Here is a 22759-nt window from a genome sequence, read left to right as displayed (position 1 = left end):
TTTGGTCATTTATATTTAGCATAGTTGTTGATACACTTAGATTTAAATTTAGCATCTTATTATCTTCTGTTTGTCCCATTTGTTCTTTTTCCTTTTTTCTGCTTTATTTTGGATTAATTGAATTTTTATGATTACATTTATCTCTCTTTTTGCTTATTAATTTGAACAAATATTTATTTGTCTATAGTACACACATTTAACTTGTTGTATTCCACCTTTAAGAATATAATGGAATACAACACACAGCTACTCAATTTTTTATTTTATTCTGTATTATATTTCAAATTATGGATGTACCAAAGTGTGTTTAGCCCATTCATTATGATGGAATTTAGGCTGATTTCATATTTTACTCTTACAAACAATGCTGGATGAACATCTTTATGTATATTTGTTTAATTTTGCAAATATATCCATAAGATAAATTCACAGAAGTGCAGTTGCCCAGTTGGGCATTTTTCTGGTGTTCGAGTCCTCCTTGAAAGTTTAGCAACTCACATTACTTTAAGAATACTAATATTTTAAAGATATTAATGTTCTTAAAATAAGTTCCAAATTCATTGTGGCATAATTAACCATAGATATGTAATTTCTTTGATTAGAGTATATCATTTTTTAATTGTTTTCTTGTTTTTCAGCTTTGCAGGCAATAATTACTTTAGAGAATGTATTAACAGATGAAGAGTCCGAAGATAATGATCTAGTTGCAGAGAGAGGTTCACCTACCATGCTTCTAAGTTTAGCTGCCCAGTTTGCTCTAGAGGTAATTCATATGTATTCATCTACTCGATTTTTATCCCTTTTCCTTTTTTTTTTTTTTTTTTTTTTTTGAGACGGAGTCTCTCTTTGTCGCCCAGGCTGGAGTGCAGTGGCCGGATCTCAGCTCACTGCAAGCTCCGCCTCCCGGGTTTACGCCATTCTCCTGCCTCAGCCTCCCGAGTAGCTGGGACTACAGGCGCCCACCACCTCGCCCGGCTAGTTTTTTGTATTTTTAGTAGAGACGGGGTTTCACCATATTAGCCAGGATGGTCTCGATCTCCTGACCTCGTGATCCGCCCGTCTCGGCCTCCCAAAGTGCTGGGATTACAGGCTTGAGCCACCGCGCCCGGCCACCCCTTTTCCTTTTTGAAAGACAATTAATAGAATCATTATTAGTTAGACACAGGAGAGACCTTTACCATTTGTTTTGCCTCATACTTTCAGGCCAGACTTGGTTGCAGAACTGCTTTATTTCTTCTCATTTCGCTATAATGCAGACTAAAGTAAATGAAACAGTGAGGTAACAGAGTTGTGCTCAAAACAACATAAAAATAAACATAGCATGGCCGGGCGCGGTGGCTCAAGCCTGTAATCCCAGCACTTTGGGAGGCCGAGACGGGCGGATCACGAGGTCAGGAGATCGAGACCATCCTGGCTAACACGGTGAAACCCCGTCTCTACTAAAAAAATACAAAAAACTAGCCGGGCGAGGTGGCGGGCGCCTGTAGTCCCAGCTACTCGGGAGGCTGAGGCAGGAGAATGGCGTAAACCCGGGAGGCAGAGCTTGCAGTGAGCCGAGATCCGGCCACTGCACTCCAGCCTGGGCGACAGAGCGAGACTCCGTCTCAAAAAATAAATAAATAAATAAATAAATAATAAAAAAAAATAAATAAACATAGCAAAACATTAATTTTTAAAAGAAACTCCAAATTCAAAATGCCATACCATGTCAATAAATAGCTATCTATATAGAAACTTATCTTTCTCATCAATTTAAACAAAATGGTTTAAATTTCTGTGAATCCTTTGAGTTCATAACCACAAAACAATGTTAGTTTAGAAGTAATAAATAATTGTATCCCTGTTTGTTACTTACAGAATTCTGGTTTTATTAATATATTGAATTAGGAAAAGCATAGTAGCATCTGTGGAGCTCTTAGACTAGGTTTGAATACTGGCTCTGCCATTTAATATGTGCTTAACTTCTTCAAGTCTTAATTTCATCCTTTGCAAAATAAAGATAATACCTACCTCCAGGATTGTTACGAAGATTGATTAAGATGGCTGAAAATGTGATTTATAAACTGTTAAGTTTATCTTCTTTTTAAAACTACTTTAAATAGGAAAACCATCTTCCTGATCAGAACTACAGTTCCATAATTCTTCCAGCAGCTCTCTTCGGCTTTCTACATCAAATGTATATTTATAAACCTTCCTTTAAAAAGATAATTGCCTTTGGGTTTCCTCTCTTTCATCTTCTTCTCCATGCTTCACAAATACATTCCATATCTGCATCTGCCAAATACTTTTCTTCCTTCAGGAGTTCTATTACCCTACTCATTGACATCAAAATACGTATCATTCAAACTGTATTTAGCAACTACTTTGGGCAAGATATTGGGCTAGATGCTAGAAATATGTTCCTCCAGGATCTCACAAGTCAATTTGAACAGACAAGCCATGCATTAGGAAAGTAAGTCTACAGAATATAGAATTCTATGTAAGTATATAGAATAAAGACCAAATAGCTAATGTATATGTTAAAAGTTACCAAAATTCAGAGTAGGAAGAGAGCACTGAGAACCAGAATTGATTTGGGAAGTCTCTACAGTGGAAGGAAACCTTAAGTTGGGTTTTGGAAAGGGTGGCATTTACATAAGTAAGAATGTTTTTTAAAGGAAGGGATGGTATAAACAAGACATGGAGAAAGGAATGTAATTGGCTTGAGAGACACAGTGTTTGATTAAAGTGATGGAGGGCTTATGTTTCCACCATTCCAGATGTTTTACCTGATGTAATAGTGGCTTTTTTTTTTTTTTTTTTTTTTTGGACAAAGTCTCGCTCTGTCACCCAGGCTGGAGTGCAGTGGCGTAATCTCAGCTCACTGTAGCCTCTGCCCCCCAGGGTCAAGCGATTTTTGTGCCTCAGCCTCCCAAGTAACTGGGATTACAGCTGTGCGCCAGCCACACCTGGCTGATTTTTGTATTTTTAGTAGAGGCAAGGTTTCACCATGTTGCCCAGGCTGGTTTGGAACTCCTGGCCTTAAGTGATCTGTCCACCTCAGCCTCCCAAAGTGCTGGGATTACAGGCGTGAGCCACTGCGCCCGCCATGACTTTTATTATTATGTTGATACTATAGGGGAGGAGTATGAGATAATGTAGAAGAAGTAGCTGTGACAAGATTATATATACATTTTATTCTCTAAACAATAAGAAAATATTGATGGTAATTTGTGTAAAAGTAGTGCTTTAGGAAAATAATGTGGGTTGTGCATGGGGAAATGAATGGGGAGAAATTATACGTAGGACAGAATGGGAGACGGTGATAATAATCCAGTTTTAAAATAATGAGAGTCTAGACAAGGGAGTGAGAGTGGGGTATGAAGCAGGCAAAACATTGCTTTCTCTTCTTTTAAAATAAGCTACCTTATCTTTAAATCCCTTTACAAAATTCATTCCCCCACCTCCCAAGAGAAAATGTGGATATTCTAGGTTCTGAAAACTAAAGCAGTCAGGAAGAGAACTTCCACAGATTCCTACTACCACCTCTACTCGCACACCAGCAATCACACCACATAGTCTGTCTTCTCAACTGCCACCATAGATGAGCTATCATGTTCCTTCCTAAAGCCAGTCTCTAAGCTTACACACTTGTTTCTATCACCTCTTGCCTTTTTCTCACTCACTTTGTCAACTTTTTATTCTCTTACTGGTTTATTCCCATCAGCATATGAACATGCTCATTTATCCCATATCAAACAAACAAAAAGGAAGAAAACCTCTTGACCTTCCTTCTCTCACCAACTACTCCCCAATTTCTCTTCTTCCCTTTGTAGTTAAACTCCTCTAAAGATTTGTCTATATTTACTGTCTCCAGTTCTCTCTTGAGCTTACTCTAATCAGGCGTTTGCACCACCACTCTAACAAAACTGCTTTTGTCAAGGTCACCAATGACCTCTTTATTGTAAATTGCAGTGGTTAATTCTCAGTCCTCATTGTATTTGACCTGTCAGCAACATTCAATGCAGTTGATCACTCTTTCCTCCCTGAAACACAGTCGGCTTCCAGGACACCACATTATCCTTCTTTTTATCCTACCTCGTGAGTCACTCTTTCTTTCTCCTTTGCTAGTTCCTCTTTTCTTCTCAACCATTCTCAGTCTCAAATTCTGAGCTCAGGAGAGGAGGTATTAGGGAGTTGAGAAGAAGGGATAAGGTATTAACTATTCATCCAGGAAAGTAAGAAAGTGAATGACTACGGAAGTGTGATATGCTCGCCAGTAGCACTAAGGCTATTTGATGAAGTTTTAAAATAAAACAAGTAGTTGTATGTATTTTTTTTCTGGCCACATTCAGCTGAATGGATGTAAGCACCAAAATCAGTAGAAAGTTGGACTTAATCAAAGTTGGGGTTTTGCCAGATGAATACAATAAAGCAAAAGAAGGGCAGGAAAATCAAGGAACAAGGGAGTGGTTATAATTAGTCTCCATGGAATTTAAACTGGGTATGCAGTAGAACATCAAGGAGATGAGGGACAGTGAAAAACTGGCGGCATCAGTGGGTTGGGGGTCTTACTGCAGTTGAAGGATTGCTGGAGTCAGGATAATAGAGGTATCAAGTTGGAAAGGTAAGAGAAGGTAGACAGAAAGTAGAATATGTGAAAGTAAGAACTGGGGTGGAGAACTAGGGGGAGGGAGGGAGACACCTAGGGCACAAAACTTAAGGAGGAACCTATTCTCTGGGTGGTACAAGTAAAGGCTTGGTACTTGTACAACACTGAGAGCCTCCTTAAATTTTTCACCCTAGGTGCTTCACTCACCTCACCTGCCCCACCCTAGTCCTAGCCCTGACTGAGAGTATGAAATGATTGCAATTGTTAGTAATGACAGAGTCTAGTGAATGACTGTGGGAGTGAACGGCTAAGGTAATTGTTAGAGTAAAATTTCAGGAACCAGGAAACTAGAATATTGGGAGGATCCTCTACCTATATATTGAAAATGCCTAAAATATGCCACGCGTGGTGGCTCACGCCTGTAATCCCAGCACTTTGGGAGGCCGAGGTGGGTGGATCACCTGAGGTCAGGAGTTTGAGACCAGCCTCGCCAACATGGTGAAACCCCATCACTAAAAAAACTACAAAAATTAGAAGAAAATGCCAAAAATTAAGACAGGAGCAGTTTTGGGAAAATATAACTGAGCAATAAGTAAGTCACCAAAAAATGAGAAGAAATGACCTGGGAGCTAGTAGGCCACAGCAACAATGAAGGGTAGTGGGTGATATAGTCTGGTTATAGGAAATTCAAAGTTGAGGATTTTAGGGAATAGAATGGGAGAATAATTTTAAAATGGCAATGAAGAGCAAGAAAGACACCTACTCCATCTCCAGGCCTATGGGTAAGCTAGTGAGAGCAAAAACAGCCACCACTTAAGAGGGCTTCAGTGGAAGCAGCATCCTTGGCAGAAACCTAGATTTCCATTAGAGCAAGAATGTGGAGGAAACTTCTAGGGAAGAGGTTGCTGGTAGAGGAGATTTTGCTGAGAGTGGACTGAATTTCAGAGAGCATAGTGGAATGGTTGGAGGAGTGGGGGAGAGATAGAAAAAGAGGACAGAAGAGGGGATATATGGAGACTTTTGAGAATAGAGTGCTGGAAATGAGGGTGACCTGACAATCTGGGTTTCTTTTGTTTACTGCTAATAAGTGGGGGATAAAGAGCACAATAAGATTAGTCCTAGTGGACTAAGGGTAGTATTGGCAAGTATTGAGTGTTTGTGAATAGGGAGGATTCAGTTTCTGGGGCTAATACAAATGTGTTCTGTTTTTGTCAGTGAATTGTATCTTCATTCTACTATCTTGCAGTAGCTTTTTTGAGAATGCAAAAGGAACATGTTTCGATATTTGTCTTATCTTTAATGAACAGGAATATAGACAACATTTTTCAGTATCACTTTGAGATGTAATTTAACATATTATATTTGTTCTTTTTAGAATGGACAACAAATTGTGGCAGAAAAAGCTTTGGAATATTTAGCTCAACATTCAGAAGACCAGGAACAAGTTCTTACAGCTATAAAGTAAGTAACCTACATCCTGTGGAAGAGAAAGTATTTCCTCTGCTCATCTTGCTCTTGGTCAATATAGTTTGCCAAAATCATGCTGTTGAGATCAAGGAAACTTTTGCATAAAATAGCGAAGCAGAGGAGGGTGAGGTTGGGACTTGATAAGTACTTAATGGTATGACTGAGAAAATGCCACTGTGAGAAATGAGAAACCAGCAGGATTCTAGAGTGGTTCTCCTGTTGGTCAGTTACACTTGAGGCCACATTTCCAAAAGGGAAATGGAGTCACATAAATAAAAGAGGAGTCTTGAGATACTTTCATCCCTTCAGTAAGGTAAATATTTAAAAATCATTCAGGACAGATAGTATTTTTTAAAGCTTTTTAGGTTTTAAAACTTTACCAACTACCTTATTTTGTCAGTTTGCCATTATGCTGCCAGATCCCTTCAAAGAATAGTGATCCCAGTTTGAGACCCAAAGGCCAGTTCCAGTTCCTTTACAGAAAGAAAAATATAAAGACTGATTTACCATACCTGATGTTCTAGCCGGTGTTTTTGAGCAATGATATAAACTGTGGAACCATTTAAGAATTTGTTATAAGCAACGCTTTTGTTTTAAAATTCTTTTATTAAATTCCTCTTTCAAAAGGATAAAATTGGTATGTTTTCTTTGCAACTGTTAAAACAATAATATATATATATAAATAAAATAAAATTAATCTCCCCTTTACCCTCTCTTTTCTCACTTCTCCCTCCCAGAGTAATCAAGGTTAGTAACTTGGTATGTATTCATTCACACGTTTCTTCCTAAGAATCACTTCCCAATATTACTTTGTCATACAGGTGTTTGCTTCGTGTTGTTCTTCCAAAAATTGCTGAAATGCCGGAATCTGAAGATAAGTGAGTTATTCCAACAAAAATGATGTATTCTCCATTAGACAAATTATAGTAACTTACAATATAAATCGTATATTAAAAGATACTTCGTGTAGTGGGTAAGATCAATACAGGTTTTGGGGCCAGTCTTCCTGGGTTCATATCCTGGCTCTGCTACTTATCAGATGTGTAACCTTGAGCGAATTTCTTAACATCTCTGGCCTTCAGTTTCCCCATCCATAAAGTGGGAAAAATAATAATACCTATGTCATTGGGTTGCTGTGATGACTCAGTGAGTTAAAACATCTAAAAGGCAAAAGACTTATGTGATCTGCAGAGAAACCAGAGTATAAGTTAATACATGTAAAACATTTAGAGTGTCAGAAACTTAATAAGCCCTTAATAATATTATCTATGATAGAATTATGATATTGCATCTGTTCCCCCTTTCTTACAGATGATTCAAATATAGACATATCTTTTACTTTCCCACAGAACATACAACCTGGATGGCTTGTTGGTTATGATTCTCTATCAGGTCATCTGAGAGTATTCAAATGTATTTCTGTGCACAATATCTTTGGAATAAGATATTAAAACATAACAATTCATTGAAGACTTTGGTCACCAATTTTTCATTCACAAAACTCACTACCTCCTGATTATTTGAAAGAAAACTCTACTCAGAGTGTTGATTAGGGATAACTTTCAGAGAAATATCACCCATCTCTGCATTCTCTTCTTAGACAAGAAGTCTGTAATAGTTCCTTCTACTTCACCAGAGGCAATATATTTTTTCAAATAAATTCTTTTGGAAATATCTTTGACTGAGATAACATAGGACAGATATTTATAACTGTCATTTTCGTAATGCAAATTTTACCCAATTGCATATTATAAGTTTTGCCTTTTCTTTATAGGCTTCATAAATCCATTAGAAGGGAATTCAAACAAACTTAAACAAAACAAAAGATGAAGCAATTGGAATTTTGTATAATGACCAAATATTTGCTGATACTAAGAAATTATTAACTTTTAAACATGATGATTGTAGTGTGGTTGGTTTTTTAAAAGATTGCTTATCTCTTACAGACACATCTTGAAATATGTATGGATGAAATAATATGATGTCTGGAATTTGCTTCAAAATAATATGGGAGAGGAAGAAGTGGGTGGAGGTATCAAGGAGATAAGACTGATGATGAGTTAATAATTATTGAAGCTGTGTGATAGGTGCATGAGGATTCATTATGTTTGTCTGTTAACATTTGGACATCTTTGAAGTTTTCAACAATAAGAAGCTTTTTTAAAAATGGACTAAACCATGATAGCTACTAGACTGTAAGAGTGCCTTGAGGGCTGGGACTATATTTGTATTTATCTTTGCATCACTGAAACCTAGGGCAGTATCTGACACATAATTGCCACTCAATTTATTTAAATGACTGAATATTAGTTATTTATAATATCTCCAGCACTGGACTTAAAGGTGCTTCATATTCCTCATAATTGTGGCATACAGTCAAACCACACACATTAAAACCAATTGGGAAATGGGGTAAGGGAGGGAATCCTGTTTGAATTAATGAGAAATTACAAAACACTTTTAAATACATACCTTCACTCTTTTCAAGTAAATGTAGTGATAGAGAATATCCTCTAGCAATGTTTTCAGGTAGAGGTTAGAACCTGATTTAACAAATAGATTAGACTAACTTGTAAAAAAAAAACATATAAGTGCCTAATTCAATGAGAGGGCTCAAGAGAATTGAATTATAAGTTCAACTATTTCAATAAGTTTTGGTTTACCATAGGCAATGGCAACTTCTTTAACTTCTCTAAGCTTTATTTTCTTCATCTGTAAAATTTTAAAAACTGGACTGGATAATTTTTATAGGCCTTTTCTGTTCCAAAATTCCTGTGGTTATAAATGAGCAGCATCTACCTAAGTACTAACAACTCATATGCTAAATTTTTTAAAAGCAGTTTTTCTCTAAATAGATTATACATTCCTTTGTATGTCTTCATTCTTATTTGTACTGTATATTTTTATTAATGGACCCTTCCTAGATTATTTGATATGGAATCACCGAATTAAATAGTAAAGAAATCAACTTTAGCTCAGCTGAAATTCAAATTAATAAAATTTATTCTAAGAAGTTACTTTATATAAACCAGACTTCTAAGATTTATCCCTGAAAATTCTGCTACTTTTCCTGACCACAGTCTTTATATGTTAGACCCCTACTGATAAGGCCAGTCTTATAGTATGTTCTACCCTTCTTCCTGTAAACTTCTTTAGTTGAGTTTGCCAAAACTTTCATATTCATTCCTTTGTCTGCTTTAAGTTTTTACTTCACTTTATTTTTTAATATTTTATTTGTATTTATATATTTATTTATTTTTTTATTTTGAGATGGAGTTTCACTCTTTCACCCAGGCTGGAGTGCAGTGGCGTGATCTTGGCTTATTGCAACCTCCACCTTCTGGTTTCAAGTGATTCTTCTGCCCCAGCCTCCTGAGTAGGTGGTACTACAGGCGTCCACCACCACACCCGGCTAATTTTTGTATTTTTAGTAGAGACGGGGTTTCACTATGTTGGCCAGGCTGATCTCAAACTCCTGACCTCATGATCCTCCCACCTCAGCCTCCCAAAGTGCTGGGATTACAGGTGTGAGCCACTGTGCTTGGCCCTAATATTTTATTTTTTTAGTTAAATTTTAGGTTCACAAAAAAACTAACAGGAGGCACAGAGATTCCCATATGTCCCCTCTCCCCACCACATGCATAGCCTCCTCCATTCCCCACCAGAGTGGTACAGTTATTACAATTGATGAAGCTACATTGACATATCATAATCACCTGAAGTCCATAATTTATATTAGGGTTCACTCCTGATGTTGTACATTCTATGGGTTTGAACAAAGGTATAATGGCATGTATGTATCATTACAATATCATACAGAGTATTTTCACTGCCCTAAAAATTCTCTGTGCTCCACCTATTCATTCCTCCTTCATCAACCCCTTACTGTCTCCATAGTTTCGTCTTTTCCAGAATGTCATACAGTTGGAATCATACAATATGTAGCCTTTTCACATTGGCTTCTTTCACTTAGTAATATGCATTTTAGGTTCCTCCATGTATTTTTGTGTCTTGATAGCACTGAATGATATTGTATTGTATGAATGTATCACATTTTATTTATCCATTCACCTCCTGAAGGGCACCTTGATTTCTTTGAAGTTTTGGCAATTTTGAATAAAGTTTCTGTAAACATTCATGTGCAGGTAACTTTTTAGCTCCTTGGGTAAATATTAATACCAAGGAGCGTGATTGCTAGGTCATATGATAAGACTATGTATGTTTGGTTTGTGAGAAACTGGTAGACTGTCGTCCAAAGTGGCTGTACCCTTTTGCATTCCTTCCTGCCCCCAGTGAATAAGAGTCCCTGTTGCTGTGTGTCCTCACCAGCATTTGGTGTCGTCAGTGTTTGCGATTTTGGCCATTCTGATAGGTATGCAGTGGTAACTCATTGTTTTATTTTGCATTTTTCTGATGATGTATGATTTGGAGCATCTTTTTTATGTGTATTTGTCATCGTATATCTTCTTTGGTAAGATTTCTGTTAAGGTCTTTGGCCCATTCTTTTCTCCCAAGGGTTTTAGGACCCTTGTGCCAGCAACCTCAGACCAAATACACTTCTAATTATACCACAGTATAATACCACAGTGTAAAGATCCCTGGTGTTTGACCACAGATCCCAAATACAACAAAAGGATCATAACAGTTAAAAGATACTGGCACATGGCTGGGCGTGGTGGCTCACGCCTGTAATCCCAGCACTTTGGGAGGCCGAGGCGGGCGGATCATGAGGTCAGGAGATTGAGACCATCCTGGCTAAAACAGTAAAGCACTGTCTCTACTAAAAATGCAAAAAATTAACCGAGCATGGTGGCGAGCGCCTGTAGTCCCAGCTGCTCAGGAGGCTGAGGCAGGAGAATGGCATGAACCCAGGAGGCGGAGCTTGCAGTGAGCCGAGATCGCGCCAGGGTACTCCAGCCTGGGTGACAGAGCGAGACTCCATCTCAAAAAAAAAAAAAAAAAAAAAGATACTGGCACAATACTGGAGTCCCATTCAGTCATTAATAATTTGTCCAGTCCATCATTATATCATGAAATTGTCTCCCAGGGCAAGGCCACTGAGGTTTCCAGGCTTCTGTTTGGTCAGATTCCAAAAGCAGGAGTGGTCTCCACAATATATGGCTTCACCTTTTCAGGCATCTGGTATAATTGAACTAAGAGACAATATCATCTTTTGCTTTGAGACTCTTTCAAGGTACTGATGTAATATTGGATTTCCCTTACTACATATCCCATTTGTTCATTTCTTACTCTCATCTACTATTCCTCCTTTTTTCTATTTATAACCAAACTTTTCCACATTTGAAAGAATATTAGGTGCTAGTCCAGATTACAGGCAGCACTACTAATCTAGTGAATGCCTCCTGCTCAGTCCATTCCCATTTATATAAGGTAGGGTTTTATAGATAGAGAATTAGTGGACTATCTTGACCATTAAGCAATACAACTGCATTTACTTTTAACCCCAATTTTGCTAGATAGGGTAAAGACACAACCTGCCCCCATGAGGCCCTTAGGAATTCTGACATAAAAATTTAAAAATATAGTTAGTTTTCTTGCTTAGGAATCAGCCCTGTTTCCAACATTTGTAGTTGCAGCCATGGTCTTGCACATGTTTCATCAGGTAGGAAACATAAAGTTGAGGTGATATGAGGAGGAAAGAAAGAAAGAAAGAAAATATTGTCATCATACCAGTGTCCTACACCCTGGGGAAGAATTGCAGTCATAGTAGCATCCTTCCCCAACTCCTCTTCCTCAGACTCAGCAGAAAAACAGAGGAGTCTATCTAGTGGGGATACTTCCTTAGCCCCACCCCCAAATATTGAGTGTGAGCTTGTGAAGGCATGTAAGCCTATCCTTCATTCCTGTGTCTGCCCCCATTTTAGACAACCAATGTTTCAATTACTTGTTCTGACTTCCCTTTCTAACTATTATTCTAAGGAGGATATAGCTCTGCCCATTGTCGGACATTATGGGTTGTAAAGTGTGTTTCTTGGTCTGAAAAAAATGTGACTCAGCAGCCCAAATTGGTGCAATATATTCTCTTCCAGTTCTTTTATTATATTCTGAGCATTTGCATCTACCACTGTGTAAGCAAAGGCCAATCCAGAGTTAGTGTCTATTCCTGTCGAAACTCATACCCTGGGGCTATCAGCATCAGTCTGACTTGCTAGCTGTGTTCAGGGCCTTCCCCCTGAGGAATCTGTCACATAGCCACCTTAAGTCTCTGTCTCTTTTGTTGAAAAACAGAACAGTTATTGGCATTTTGTGCTTCAGAAGGTACAAGAGGAATATGTCCAGGTTCAACTTCAGAGGGTACAAGAGGGATATGTCTAGGTTCAACCCATCTCTGTATTGCTGAGTCCCCAGATGCCCACTAATTTCATGGACCCAGGCGGCCGCCTCAAGGGAGCACACAGGGATATCCACTTGTTGATTCTCATCACCTTCCAAACCTGGAAGGGGATTCTTCTGATGGATATCAATATGTTCTACATTAATGCACCCCTCAGATTTCCATAGTGATTTTTCGTAGAGTCATACACCATACAAACATCCTGTTAATGGGCCAGTTTTCCATTTCCCTTCTGTAAGACTACATGGCCAGGTCATTGGCCACTGCCAATGAGTCAGTCAAAACCCAAACCTAGGGGCTTTTACCGCTGTTCAGTTCTTCCTTCACTGCTGGGAAAACAGCATGCAGTTCAGCCTGCTAAGATGATTTGTTTTTACCTTCCTTGATCAGATGGTAGCCTTCCAAACAGAATATTGTTTGTTCACCTTGGAACTGCCATCCATAAATTAAGCAGCTCCTTGTCAATCAGTTAAGAACTGTTTATAGGGCACTGTCCCAATGACAATAGAATCCAGCAGCTCTTCATGCATTTCCAAAGTCAGTCCTAGGGGAAATGAGACTCTCTGCTCATGAGTACCTCCTCCTTGCATTCACAGGTAGCATGATCATGTATAAACCACTTCCATTTTATTATGGAGTTTTTCTGGGCACTGCCCTCCCCGTTAGAGTGTTTTTCCAATATCACCCAAGGCATTATGGGTATTTCAGGTTTTAGGATTATTTTCCTCCACCATCCTTCCCATCCTTCCAAGTCGCCAATGTCTATTTTATCCCTTTCTGTGTCCATGTATACACATTATTTAGCTCCCACTTACACTTGAGAAGATGTGGCATTTGACTTTCTGCTTCTGAGTTATTTCACTTAAGATAATGGCCTCCAGCCGGGCGCGGTGGCTCAAGCCTGTAATCCCAGCACTTTGGGAGGCCGAGACGGGTGGATCACGAGGTCAGGAGATCGAGACCATCGTGGCTAACACGGTGAAACCCCGTCTCTACTAAAAAATACAAAAAAAAAAAAAAAAAAACTAGCTGGGCGAGGTGGCGGGCGCCTGTAGTCCCAGCTACTCGGGAAGCTGAGGCAGGAGAATGGCGTAAACCCAGGAGGCGGAGCTTGCAGTGAGCTGAGGTCCGGCCACTGCACTCCAGCCTGGGCGACATAGCGAGACTCCGTCTCAAAAAAAAAAAAAAAAGATAATGGCCTCCAGTTCTATCCATGCTTCTGCAAAATACATGATTTCATTCCTTTTATGGCTGAGTAGTATCTCCTTCACTTATTCTTCTTTTGATGCTTGTCCTGTCTTTATGTAGATCTGAGTGTCTGACCTGTATCATTTTCCTTCTCTCTAAATAACTTCTTTTAACATTTCTTACAAGGAAATCTACTGGCAACAAATTCCTTCAACTTTCTTTGTCTGAGAGGTTTTTTTTCTTTTAATTTAATTTTTAATTTTTTCTGGGTACATAGTAGATGTATATATTTATGGGCTACTTGCGATATTTTGATACAAGCATACAATGTGTAATAATAACTTCAGGGTACATGGGGTATCCATCACCTCAAACATTTATTAATTATACACTTTTAGTTATTTTTAAATGTACAATTAAATTACTTTTTACTATAGTCATCTTGCTGTGCTAGAAAATACTAGGTCTTATACAGTCTTCCTAACTATTTCCTTGTACCCATTAACCATCCTCCCTTCCTTCTACCCCCCACAACCCTTCCCAGCCTCTGGTAGCCGTTGTTCTACTCTCTATCTCCATGAGTTAAATTGTTTTAATTTTTGGCTCACACAAATAAGTGAGAACATGTGAAATTTGTCTTTCTGTGCCTGGCTTATTTCATTTAGCATAATGACCTCCAGTTGCATCCAAGTTGTTGAAAATGACAGAATCTCAAGTCTTTTCTATGGCCGAATAGTCCTCCATTGTGTATATGTACCACATTTTCTTTATCCATTCATCTGTTGATGGACACTCAGGTTGCTTCTGAATCTTGGCCATTGTGAATAGTGCTGCAACAAACATTTGAGTGCACATATCTAGTTGATATACTGACTATCTCTTCCTTCCTTCTGTCCAGTCTTCCTTTTAGTGAAGGTGATTTTCTCTGGTGGTATGATTTAACTTCTTTATTTTATTTTTTTGTGTATCTGTTTTATGTAATTTTTTAATTTGAGGTTATCATGAGGCTTGCAAATAATATCTTATAACCCATTATTTTAATCTGATGACTTAACACTGCTTGCGTAAACAAATTAACTACTGACAAGCAAAAGAAAAAACTAATACAAATTCTACAGTTTAACTTCTTCCCCTCACTTTTTAACTTTTTGTTGTTTCTATTTATATCTTATACTGTCTATGTCTTGAAAAGTTGTTATATTTATTGTTTTTTGGTTGATTCTTCTTTTAGTTTTTTCTATTTGAGGGTAGTTTACACACTATACTTACAGTGCTGTAATATTGTGTTTTTTTCTGTGTATTTGTATATTACTAGTGAGTTTTGTACCTTCAGATGATTTTTTCTTGCTCTTCAACATCCTTTCATTTCTGATTAAAGTACACCCTTTAACATTTCTTTTAGGACAGGTCTGGTGTTGATGAAATCCCTCAGCTTTTGTTTGTCTGGGAAAGCCTTTAATTTTCCTACATGTTTAAAGGATATTTTTGCCAGATATACTACTCTAGGGTAAAAGTTTCTTTCCTCCAACACTTTGAATACGTCATGCCATTGTCTCCCTGCCGTAAGGTTTCCACGAAAAAGTTTGCTGCCAAGCATATTGCAACGCCATTGTATGTTGTTTCTTTTCTGATGCTTTTAGGATTCTTTCTTTATCCTGAACCTTTGAGAGTTTGATAATTAAATGTCTTAAGGTAGTCTTCTTTGGGTTAGATCTGCTTGGTGTTCTATAACTTTCTTGTACTTGGATATTGATATCTTTCTCTAGATTTCTCTAGTTTTCTGTTATTATCCCTTTAAGAAACGTTCTACCCATGTCTCTTTCTCTGCCTCTACTTCAAGGCCATTAACTCTTACATTTGCTCTTTTAAAACTGTCTTCTAGATCTTGTAGCTGTGCATCATTTTAAAATTCTTTTTTCTTTTTTCCTCTCACTGTGTATTTTCAAATAGTGTGTCTTTGAGTTCACTGATTTTTTCTTCTGCCTGATCAGTTCTACTATTTAGAAACTCTGACATATTCTTCAAATTGCATTTTTCAACTCCAGAATTTCTGCTTGATTCTTAATTATTTCAATTTCTTTGTTAAATTTATGTGATAGAGTTCTGAATTTCTTCTCTGTTATTTTGAATTTGAATTTCCTCAAAACAGCTATTTTGAATTCTCTATCTGAATGGTCACATATCTCTGTTTCTCCAGAACTCACCCCTGGTGTCTTATTTAGTTCGCTTGGTGATGTCATGTTTTCCTGGATGGTCTTGATGCTTGTGAGTGTTCATCAGTATCTGGGAATTGAATAATTAGTATTATTGTAGTCTTTGCATTCTGGACTTATTTGTACCTGTCCTTCTTGGGAGGGCTTTCGTGGTATTGAGAAGTACTTGGGTGCTGTGATCTAAGCTGTATCTGCATTAGGGGACACCACAAGCCCGGTAATGCTATGGTTCTTGTATACTCATAGAGGTACTACCTTAGTGGTCTTGAATAAGATCCGGAAGAATTCTCTAGATTACCAAGCAGAAACTCTTGTTCTCTTCCCTTACTGTCCCCCAAACAAATGGAGTCTCTCTCTCTCTCTCTCTCTCTCTCTCTCTCTCTCTCTCTCTCTCTCTCTCTCTCCTGAACTGTCTGACATTGGGGGTATGTTGATACAAGTACCCCTATGGCCATTACCGCTAGGACTGCACTGGGTCAGACTTGAAGCCAATGCAGCCCTGGTTCTCACCCAAGGCCCATTGTAACCACTTACCTGACTACCACCTATGTTGTTGGTTCAAGGTCCTAGGGCTCTGCAGTCAGTAGGTGGTGAAACCAGCTAGGTCTGTGTCCTCTTCAGGGCAGCAAGTTCCCCCAGGCCCCAGGTGAGTCCAGAGAAGCTGTCCAGGAGCCAGGGACTGGAGTCAAAAACCTTAGAAGTCTACCACAGATGTTCTATTCTACTGTGGCTGAGCTGGTTGTCAAACCATGAGACACAGTCCTTCCCACTCTTCCCTCCCACTTCCACAGGCCCATGGGGAGTACTGCCAGCCTACCGCTGATGTTCACTTAAAGCCTAAGGGATTCTTCAGTCACCTTGTGGTAAATGCTGCCACCTTGTGGTAAATGCTGCCAGGCCTTATTTCACCTTTCAGGGCAGTGGGGTCCCCTCTGGCCCAGGGCAGGTGCAGAAATACCACCCAAGAGCCAAGGCCTAGAATTGGGGATCCTAAGATCCCGCTTGATGCTCTACCCTACTGTGGCTGAGCTGGTACCTAAGGCATAAGACAAAGTCCTCTTTACTTTTCCCTCTGCTTTTCTCAAGCAGAAGGAGTCTCTCACAATAGCCGCCATAGCTGGGAATGTGGTGAGTCTCACCTGAAGCCCCCACAGCTCAGAGTTTCACCCAAAGCCCACTGTGCCCACTGTGTACTACTTGGGATCACTGCTGATTATTCACGGCCCAAGGGCTCTTCAGTCAACAGGTGATGGATCCTTCCGGGACTGGGTCCTTCCCTTCAAGGCAGTGGGTTCCCTTCTGGCCCAGGGTGTGCATCAAAATGTCATCCAGGAGCTACAACCCGGAATGGGGGTCTCATGCCTCTGCCCAGTGCCCTATCCTACTGTGGATGACCTGATATCCAAGATGCAAGACTAAGTCTTCTTTACTCTTCCCTCTCTTCTCTTCAAGCAGAAGGAAGGGGTCTCCTTTGGAGCCACAAGCTATGCTACCCAGGGGTGGGGAGGGGTGGAACAAGCAAAGCACCTCCTTAGCTACCCCAGCTGGTGTCTCAGTAAGTTGCATGCCCCCAAGTTCATTGGTTCTGAGCCCAGCTCAGCACTAAGACTTGCAGTCTTTGTGGCCTAGACTGTGTTTCAAGTTTATTTAGAGCCCCAGAGCACTTTAGCCCATGATGACGAGGCTTACTGGAACTCAGATTCCAACAATTGGGATGGGAGATTCCCCACTTGCTACAGCTGATCCAAATGCTCCCTCTGTTAGCGGAAGTTGGCTGTGTTTAGCCCAGTTTTCCTTCCTGCTGTGACAGGGCAGCACTGAGTTCAATGCAAAATCTGATAGTCTCTGCACTCTCTCTATCTCTCTCAAGTGCACAGATTTCTCTGCACCAGGCAGCTGCTGGGGGATAGGGAAGGGGTGGCATTGGTGATTAAAGACTGTCTTTCCTACTCTCTTCAGTTCCTCTTTCAACAATGTGAAGTTAGAACCAGGTAATGTGAGTGCTCACCTGATTTTTGGTTCCTATGAGAGTCCTTTTTTGTGTGTAGACAGTGGTTAAATGTGGTGTTCCTGCAGTGGGGGAGGATGATGGGTGGGCCTTCTGTTCCGTAATCTTGCTCCACCCCTGTGTCTGAGAGTCTTTATTTTCCTTCACTTTTGAAGTATAATTTCACAAGGTACAAAATTCTGGGTTAGTGGGATTTTCTCTCAACATGTAAATAATTTGCTTCAGTCTCTTCTTGTTTGTGTGGTTTCTGAGCAAAAGTGGAATGTAATTCTTACCTTTGTTCCTCTTTAGGTAAGGTATTTTTTTCCTCAGACTTTTTTCAGAATTTTGTCTGTATATTTTATTTTCTGTAGTTTGAAAATGAAATGTCTACATGTCATTTTTTTGTCATTTGTCCTGTTTGATGTTCTGAGCTTCCTGAATCTGTGATTTTATATATATGACATTAATTTCGGGAAATTCTCAGTCATATTATTTCAAGTACTACTTCTGTTCCATTACCTATTCTTCTCCTTCTGGTATTCCCATTACACATATGTTACACCTTTTGTAGTTGTCTCACAGTCCTTGGATATTCTGTTGTATTTTTTTTAGTCTTTGTTCTCTTTGCTCTTCAGTTTGGGAGGTTTCTGTTTATATACCCTCAAGCTCAGAGACTTTTTTCCCTCAATTTTGTTCAATCTACTAATAAGACCATCAAAGGTTTTCTCATTTCTGTTACAGTGTTTTTGATCACTAGTATTCTGTTTTGGTTCTTAGAATTTCCATCTCTCTGATTACTTTGCTGATCTGCCCTTGCATGCTGTCTACTTTTTATCCATTAGAGCCCTTATAATAATTATCATAATCATGACCAATTATCATAGTTGTCTTAAAATCCCTGTCTGATAATTCCAACGTTCCTGCTATGGCTAGTTCTAATGCTTACGCTGTGTCTTTAAATTATATTTTCTGCCTTTTAGTATGCCTTCTAATTTTTTCTTAAAAGCTGCACATGATGTACCAGGTAAAAGGAACTACTATAAATAGGCCTTTAACAATGTGGTGGTGAATTATGGGGAGAGGGGAAGCATTATTATTATTATTGTTATTGACATGGTGTCTCTTTCTGTCACCCAGGCTAGAGTGCAGTGGCATGATCATGGCTCACTATAACCTTGACCCCCACCCAGGCCCAAGTGATCCTCACACCTCAGCCTCCAGAGTAGCTGGAACTTCAGGCATGTGCAACCACACCTGGCTGATTTTTACATTTCTGTGGAAATGTGGTCTCACTATGTTGCCCAGACTAGTCTCGAACTCCTGGATTCAAGCAATCCTCCTGCCTTGGCATCCAAAATGCTGGGATTACAGGCATGAGCCACTGCACCTGGCTGGGAAACATTCTTTAGTCCTATGGTTAGGTCTTGGTCTTTTAGTAAGCCTATACCTCTGGACTGTGAACTTCACAAGTGCTTCTCAGGTTTTTTTCTCCCCCATTTAGTGGGACAGGATGGCTAGAGTGGACTGAATTTGAGTATTTCGCTTCTCCGAGATCAGTTAGGCTCTGATACACCCCAGAAGGTCAGGCTGTAGTTAAGCAGCTTCTCGGAGGGCAAGATTTGTTAAGAACAGGGTGCTCTGGCGTGTTTTAAAGTGTTTTGTTTCCGCTGCCCCCTGCAAGATGCATAAAGAGATTTTGCTCCAGTATTCTCTGAGTAGCTAACCAAGCTCCTGGAGGCAAAACTCACAAAACTGTGGAGGCCCCACTATGACTGGGTCCTCCTGAGTCTTTTAATTCAGACTTGTCCACACTGAGCCTCCAGTGATTTGTCAGTTACGCTTCAGGTTTTCCTCTCCAGCATTGGGTATCATGGTAGTTTCCACTTTTGAATCTCTGCTCTAGTAAGCTGTGACTCCCTATCTTTGCCTGTCTCTCCAATCTTTGTGGCAGTGGTTTTCCCTTTTTCCTCTCCTCTCTTATAGGTCCAAAAAGAGTTACTAATTTTTCAGTGTGTTCAGCGTTTTACTTGTTAGGAGACGCTGGCAACTCCCAAGCTCCTTACATGCACAACTGGAAACCGGAAGTTCTCTGTTAAACTTTATGTGCTTAAAGAAGCTTGACAGAGGGGTCAAGAAACCTGGGTCTACTCTTTTCTTCATCTGTAAAATGATGTGTCTGTACAAGATAAGTTGTTTTTTAAACCGCATTCCTCAGAACCCTGGAAATTTTGTGGCACTGCCTCAGGGACTTCCAGGAAGGTGAAGCTCCAAGCCTCCACCCAATCCTCGTTCAACCACAGCAGCTCAACTTTTATCTTTTATATTTTCTTGTATATTAGACTTTTATACAATTTTATTTGAAATAAGGATTCTAGTTCCCCCTCTTCAAAAAAGCTTATAAATCACAGAGATCACCACCTTCTCTCAAGTATTATGACCCTACAATATAAAACCTTGACAGTCATTGAAATCCTTTGCTGATGGTACATGAAGAAGTAGAAGAGAGAAAAAATATGAGGGCACTGGGAATGAGTAACTGTATCCTACAGTGGGGAAGAAGATTGTTGAAATGGTAGATTGGAGTCCTGAGCAAAAAACGTCACAATTTTGCATTTTCTTAGTTCAATTCTCAGGCACAAATGGTGTCCCTTTTTAGTTATGTTTTATAGTAAAGATTTGGAACAGTTGGAAAATATTCTTTTCTTTATTTTTAGGAAGAAAGAAATGGATCGACTTTTGACTTGCCTGAATAGAGGTAAATATCTCCCTGGTTATATTCTTCATCTTGCGTCTATTCTTTGTTGAATTCTCCAAGTACACTGAGCACACTGACTTTAACCTTATGTTTGAGTTAAGCTTCATACTCCTTATTAATGTTTGCCACAGGAATCTATTTTGGTTTCTTCATTCACAAGCAGAGAAAAATGTGTCATCATTAGCATTCATCTCCAAATGTGATTTCAGTTCTGTTTTAATTCCTATTTGTTTTAAGGATATTTCCCTCCCTCTCTTCCTTCCTTCCCTCCCTCCCTCCCCTCCCTCCCTCTCTCTCTTTCTTCCTTCCTTCCTTCCTTCCTTCCTTCCTTCTTTCCCTCCTTCCCCCTTCCCTCCCTCCTTTCCTTTCCTTCTCTCCTTTCTTCCCTTCTCTCACTCCCTGTCCCTCTACCTTTCTTTTCTAGTAGCCACTTGATCCTAACCTAAGAATTGAACAAGTGAAAAAGGATCAAGACAAATAAAAATACTCTGAACCCTGCTATTTTTCTTCATACCCTCTGAATCAAATTCAGGTTGTATATTCTCTTATTTTGAAGCTGTCCACCCAAGTCTGTGCCATCTCCCTTATCTACTAATAATTTTTCCATGTCCACTTTATTCAAGCTAATCTCCTAGTTATATCACATTTCTTTTTCTAACTACAAGCTTTTTTACATGGCATCCTTTTTAACAGATCTCCCATTTTTTCTGTCCATGTACCTCTTTCCTTATGTCCAAAACACACCAAAAAATTCATATCTTAGAAATTCTATCCTACTTATTGCAGTAGTTCAATTTTATGCCTCAAATACCTGTCAACAGGGTGTTAAACATAGCAAAGTGGTATAGAAACCAAACCACTTCTTTTCAAAAGAGAAAAACTTTGCTGGTTGGCATTCTTATATCTCAGAAGGACATGGGATATGTACATGCCTTCTGATAGTGATAGCACATTCTGGTTCTGTCCTGAGCTTGCTGGCTCAGTAAATATTATGCCAGCATGTTGATACTCTTCTAATTCTCAATCTCCAGTTTAGTCTTTTAAATGATTGTTTCTATTCTTTATTTCCTCACATATAAATCATATCTTTCTACCTCAGGTGGTGAATGATTGTACTAATTAAAATTATAAATCTCTCCAAAGACATGTTTGTTTCCCAGAATTTGAGTTAACAACTTCTTGGAACTTGGTAATGCTTTTTGTCATTTTAATTACTTCTGGTATGCACCCACACACACATACACAAAAAAGAACTTTCTAAATTCAAACTCCTGTGAGACTGTTCTTAAAGCAGGATTAAACAACTTTGCTAGAGTGTAAAATAAAACTATCAATATCAAATTTTCCTGTTTGATGCAGCCTTTGTGAAACTTTCTCAGCCTTTTGGCGAAGAAGACTTAAGTTTGGAGTCAAGAGTTAATGAAGCTCAGTGGTTTAGAAAAATAGGTAAGAAGAAATTCTGTGGCTGTGGGAAACATTGTGGGGTGGTGGAATCAGACAGATGTGATTTCAAATTCTGGATCTTTCATTTGTAGCTGTGGGTACAGAGATAATAATCTGTTTTATTACTTATAAAATGGAAATAATTATATATACTTCATGCAGTTATTAAGGGTTTTAAATGAAACAGCATTTGTCCTTTGTATCATAGCAGATACTCAATGGACATTAGTTGTGTTCCTTTTCTATAGAAATGGGTCTAAGATTAAACTAATGAACTATAACTACAGATCCCTAAGGTTGTGCTGCTAAACTTGGTTTAGAATACTTAATTAATTAATTTTTTTTTTTTTTTTTTTTTTTTTTTTTGAGACAGAGTCTCGCTCTGTCGCCCAAACTGGAGTGCAGTGGCGTGATCTCGGCTCACTGCCAGCTCCGCCTCTGGGGTTCACACCGTTCTCCTGCCTCAGCCTCCTGAGTAGCTGGGACTACAGTCACCCACCACCACGCCTGGCTAATTTTTTGTACTTTTAGTAGAGACGGGATTTCACCGTGTTAGCCAGGATGGTCTCGATCTCCTGACCTCATGATCCGCCTGCCTCGGCCTCCCAAAGTGCTGAGATTACAGGTGTGAGCCACCGCACCTGGCCTGGAATACTTAATTTATTTCTAAGTGTGATTTACCAAAAATGAACTATATACAACAATATGGATGAATCTTACAAACATAATGTTGAGCAAAAGAAACCAGATATTGAAG

The 22759-nt window shown here is 39.1% G+C and overlaps 1 protein-coding gene across 1 annotated transcript in view; it reads left to right on the top strand.

The window, feature by feature from the left end:
* Positions 1–22759, top strand: part of TEX11 (testis expressed 11) — a 292291-nt gene that overhangs the window by 210799 nt on the left and 58733 nt on the right. The window contains exons 16-20 of the mRNA XM_005593879.3: positions 639–763; positions 5967–6052; positions 6880–6936; positions 20519–20559; positions 21919–22005. Of these exons, the coding sequence (XP_005593936.2) occupies positions 639–763; positions 5967–6052; positions 6880–6936; positions 20519–20559; positions 21919–22005 (396 nt within the window). The remainder of the gene's footprint in view (positions 1–638; positions 764–5966; positions 6053–6879; positions 6937–20518; positions 20560–21918; positions 22006–22759) is intronic.

Source organism: Macaca fascicularis, chromosome X, assembly GCF_037993035.2.
Source record: "Macaca fascicularis isolate 582-1 chromosome X, T2T-MFA8v1.1".
Classification (NCBI taxonomy): domain Eukaryota; kingdom Metazoa; phylum Chordata; class Mammalia; order Primates; family Cercopithecidae; genus Macaca; species Macaca fascicularis.
This window is presented reverse-complemented; position numbering and strand designations above follow the sequence as displayed.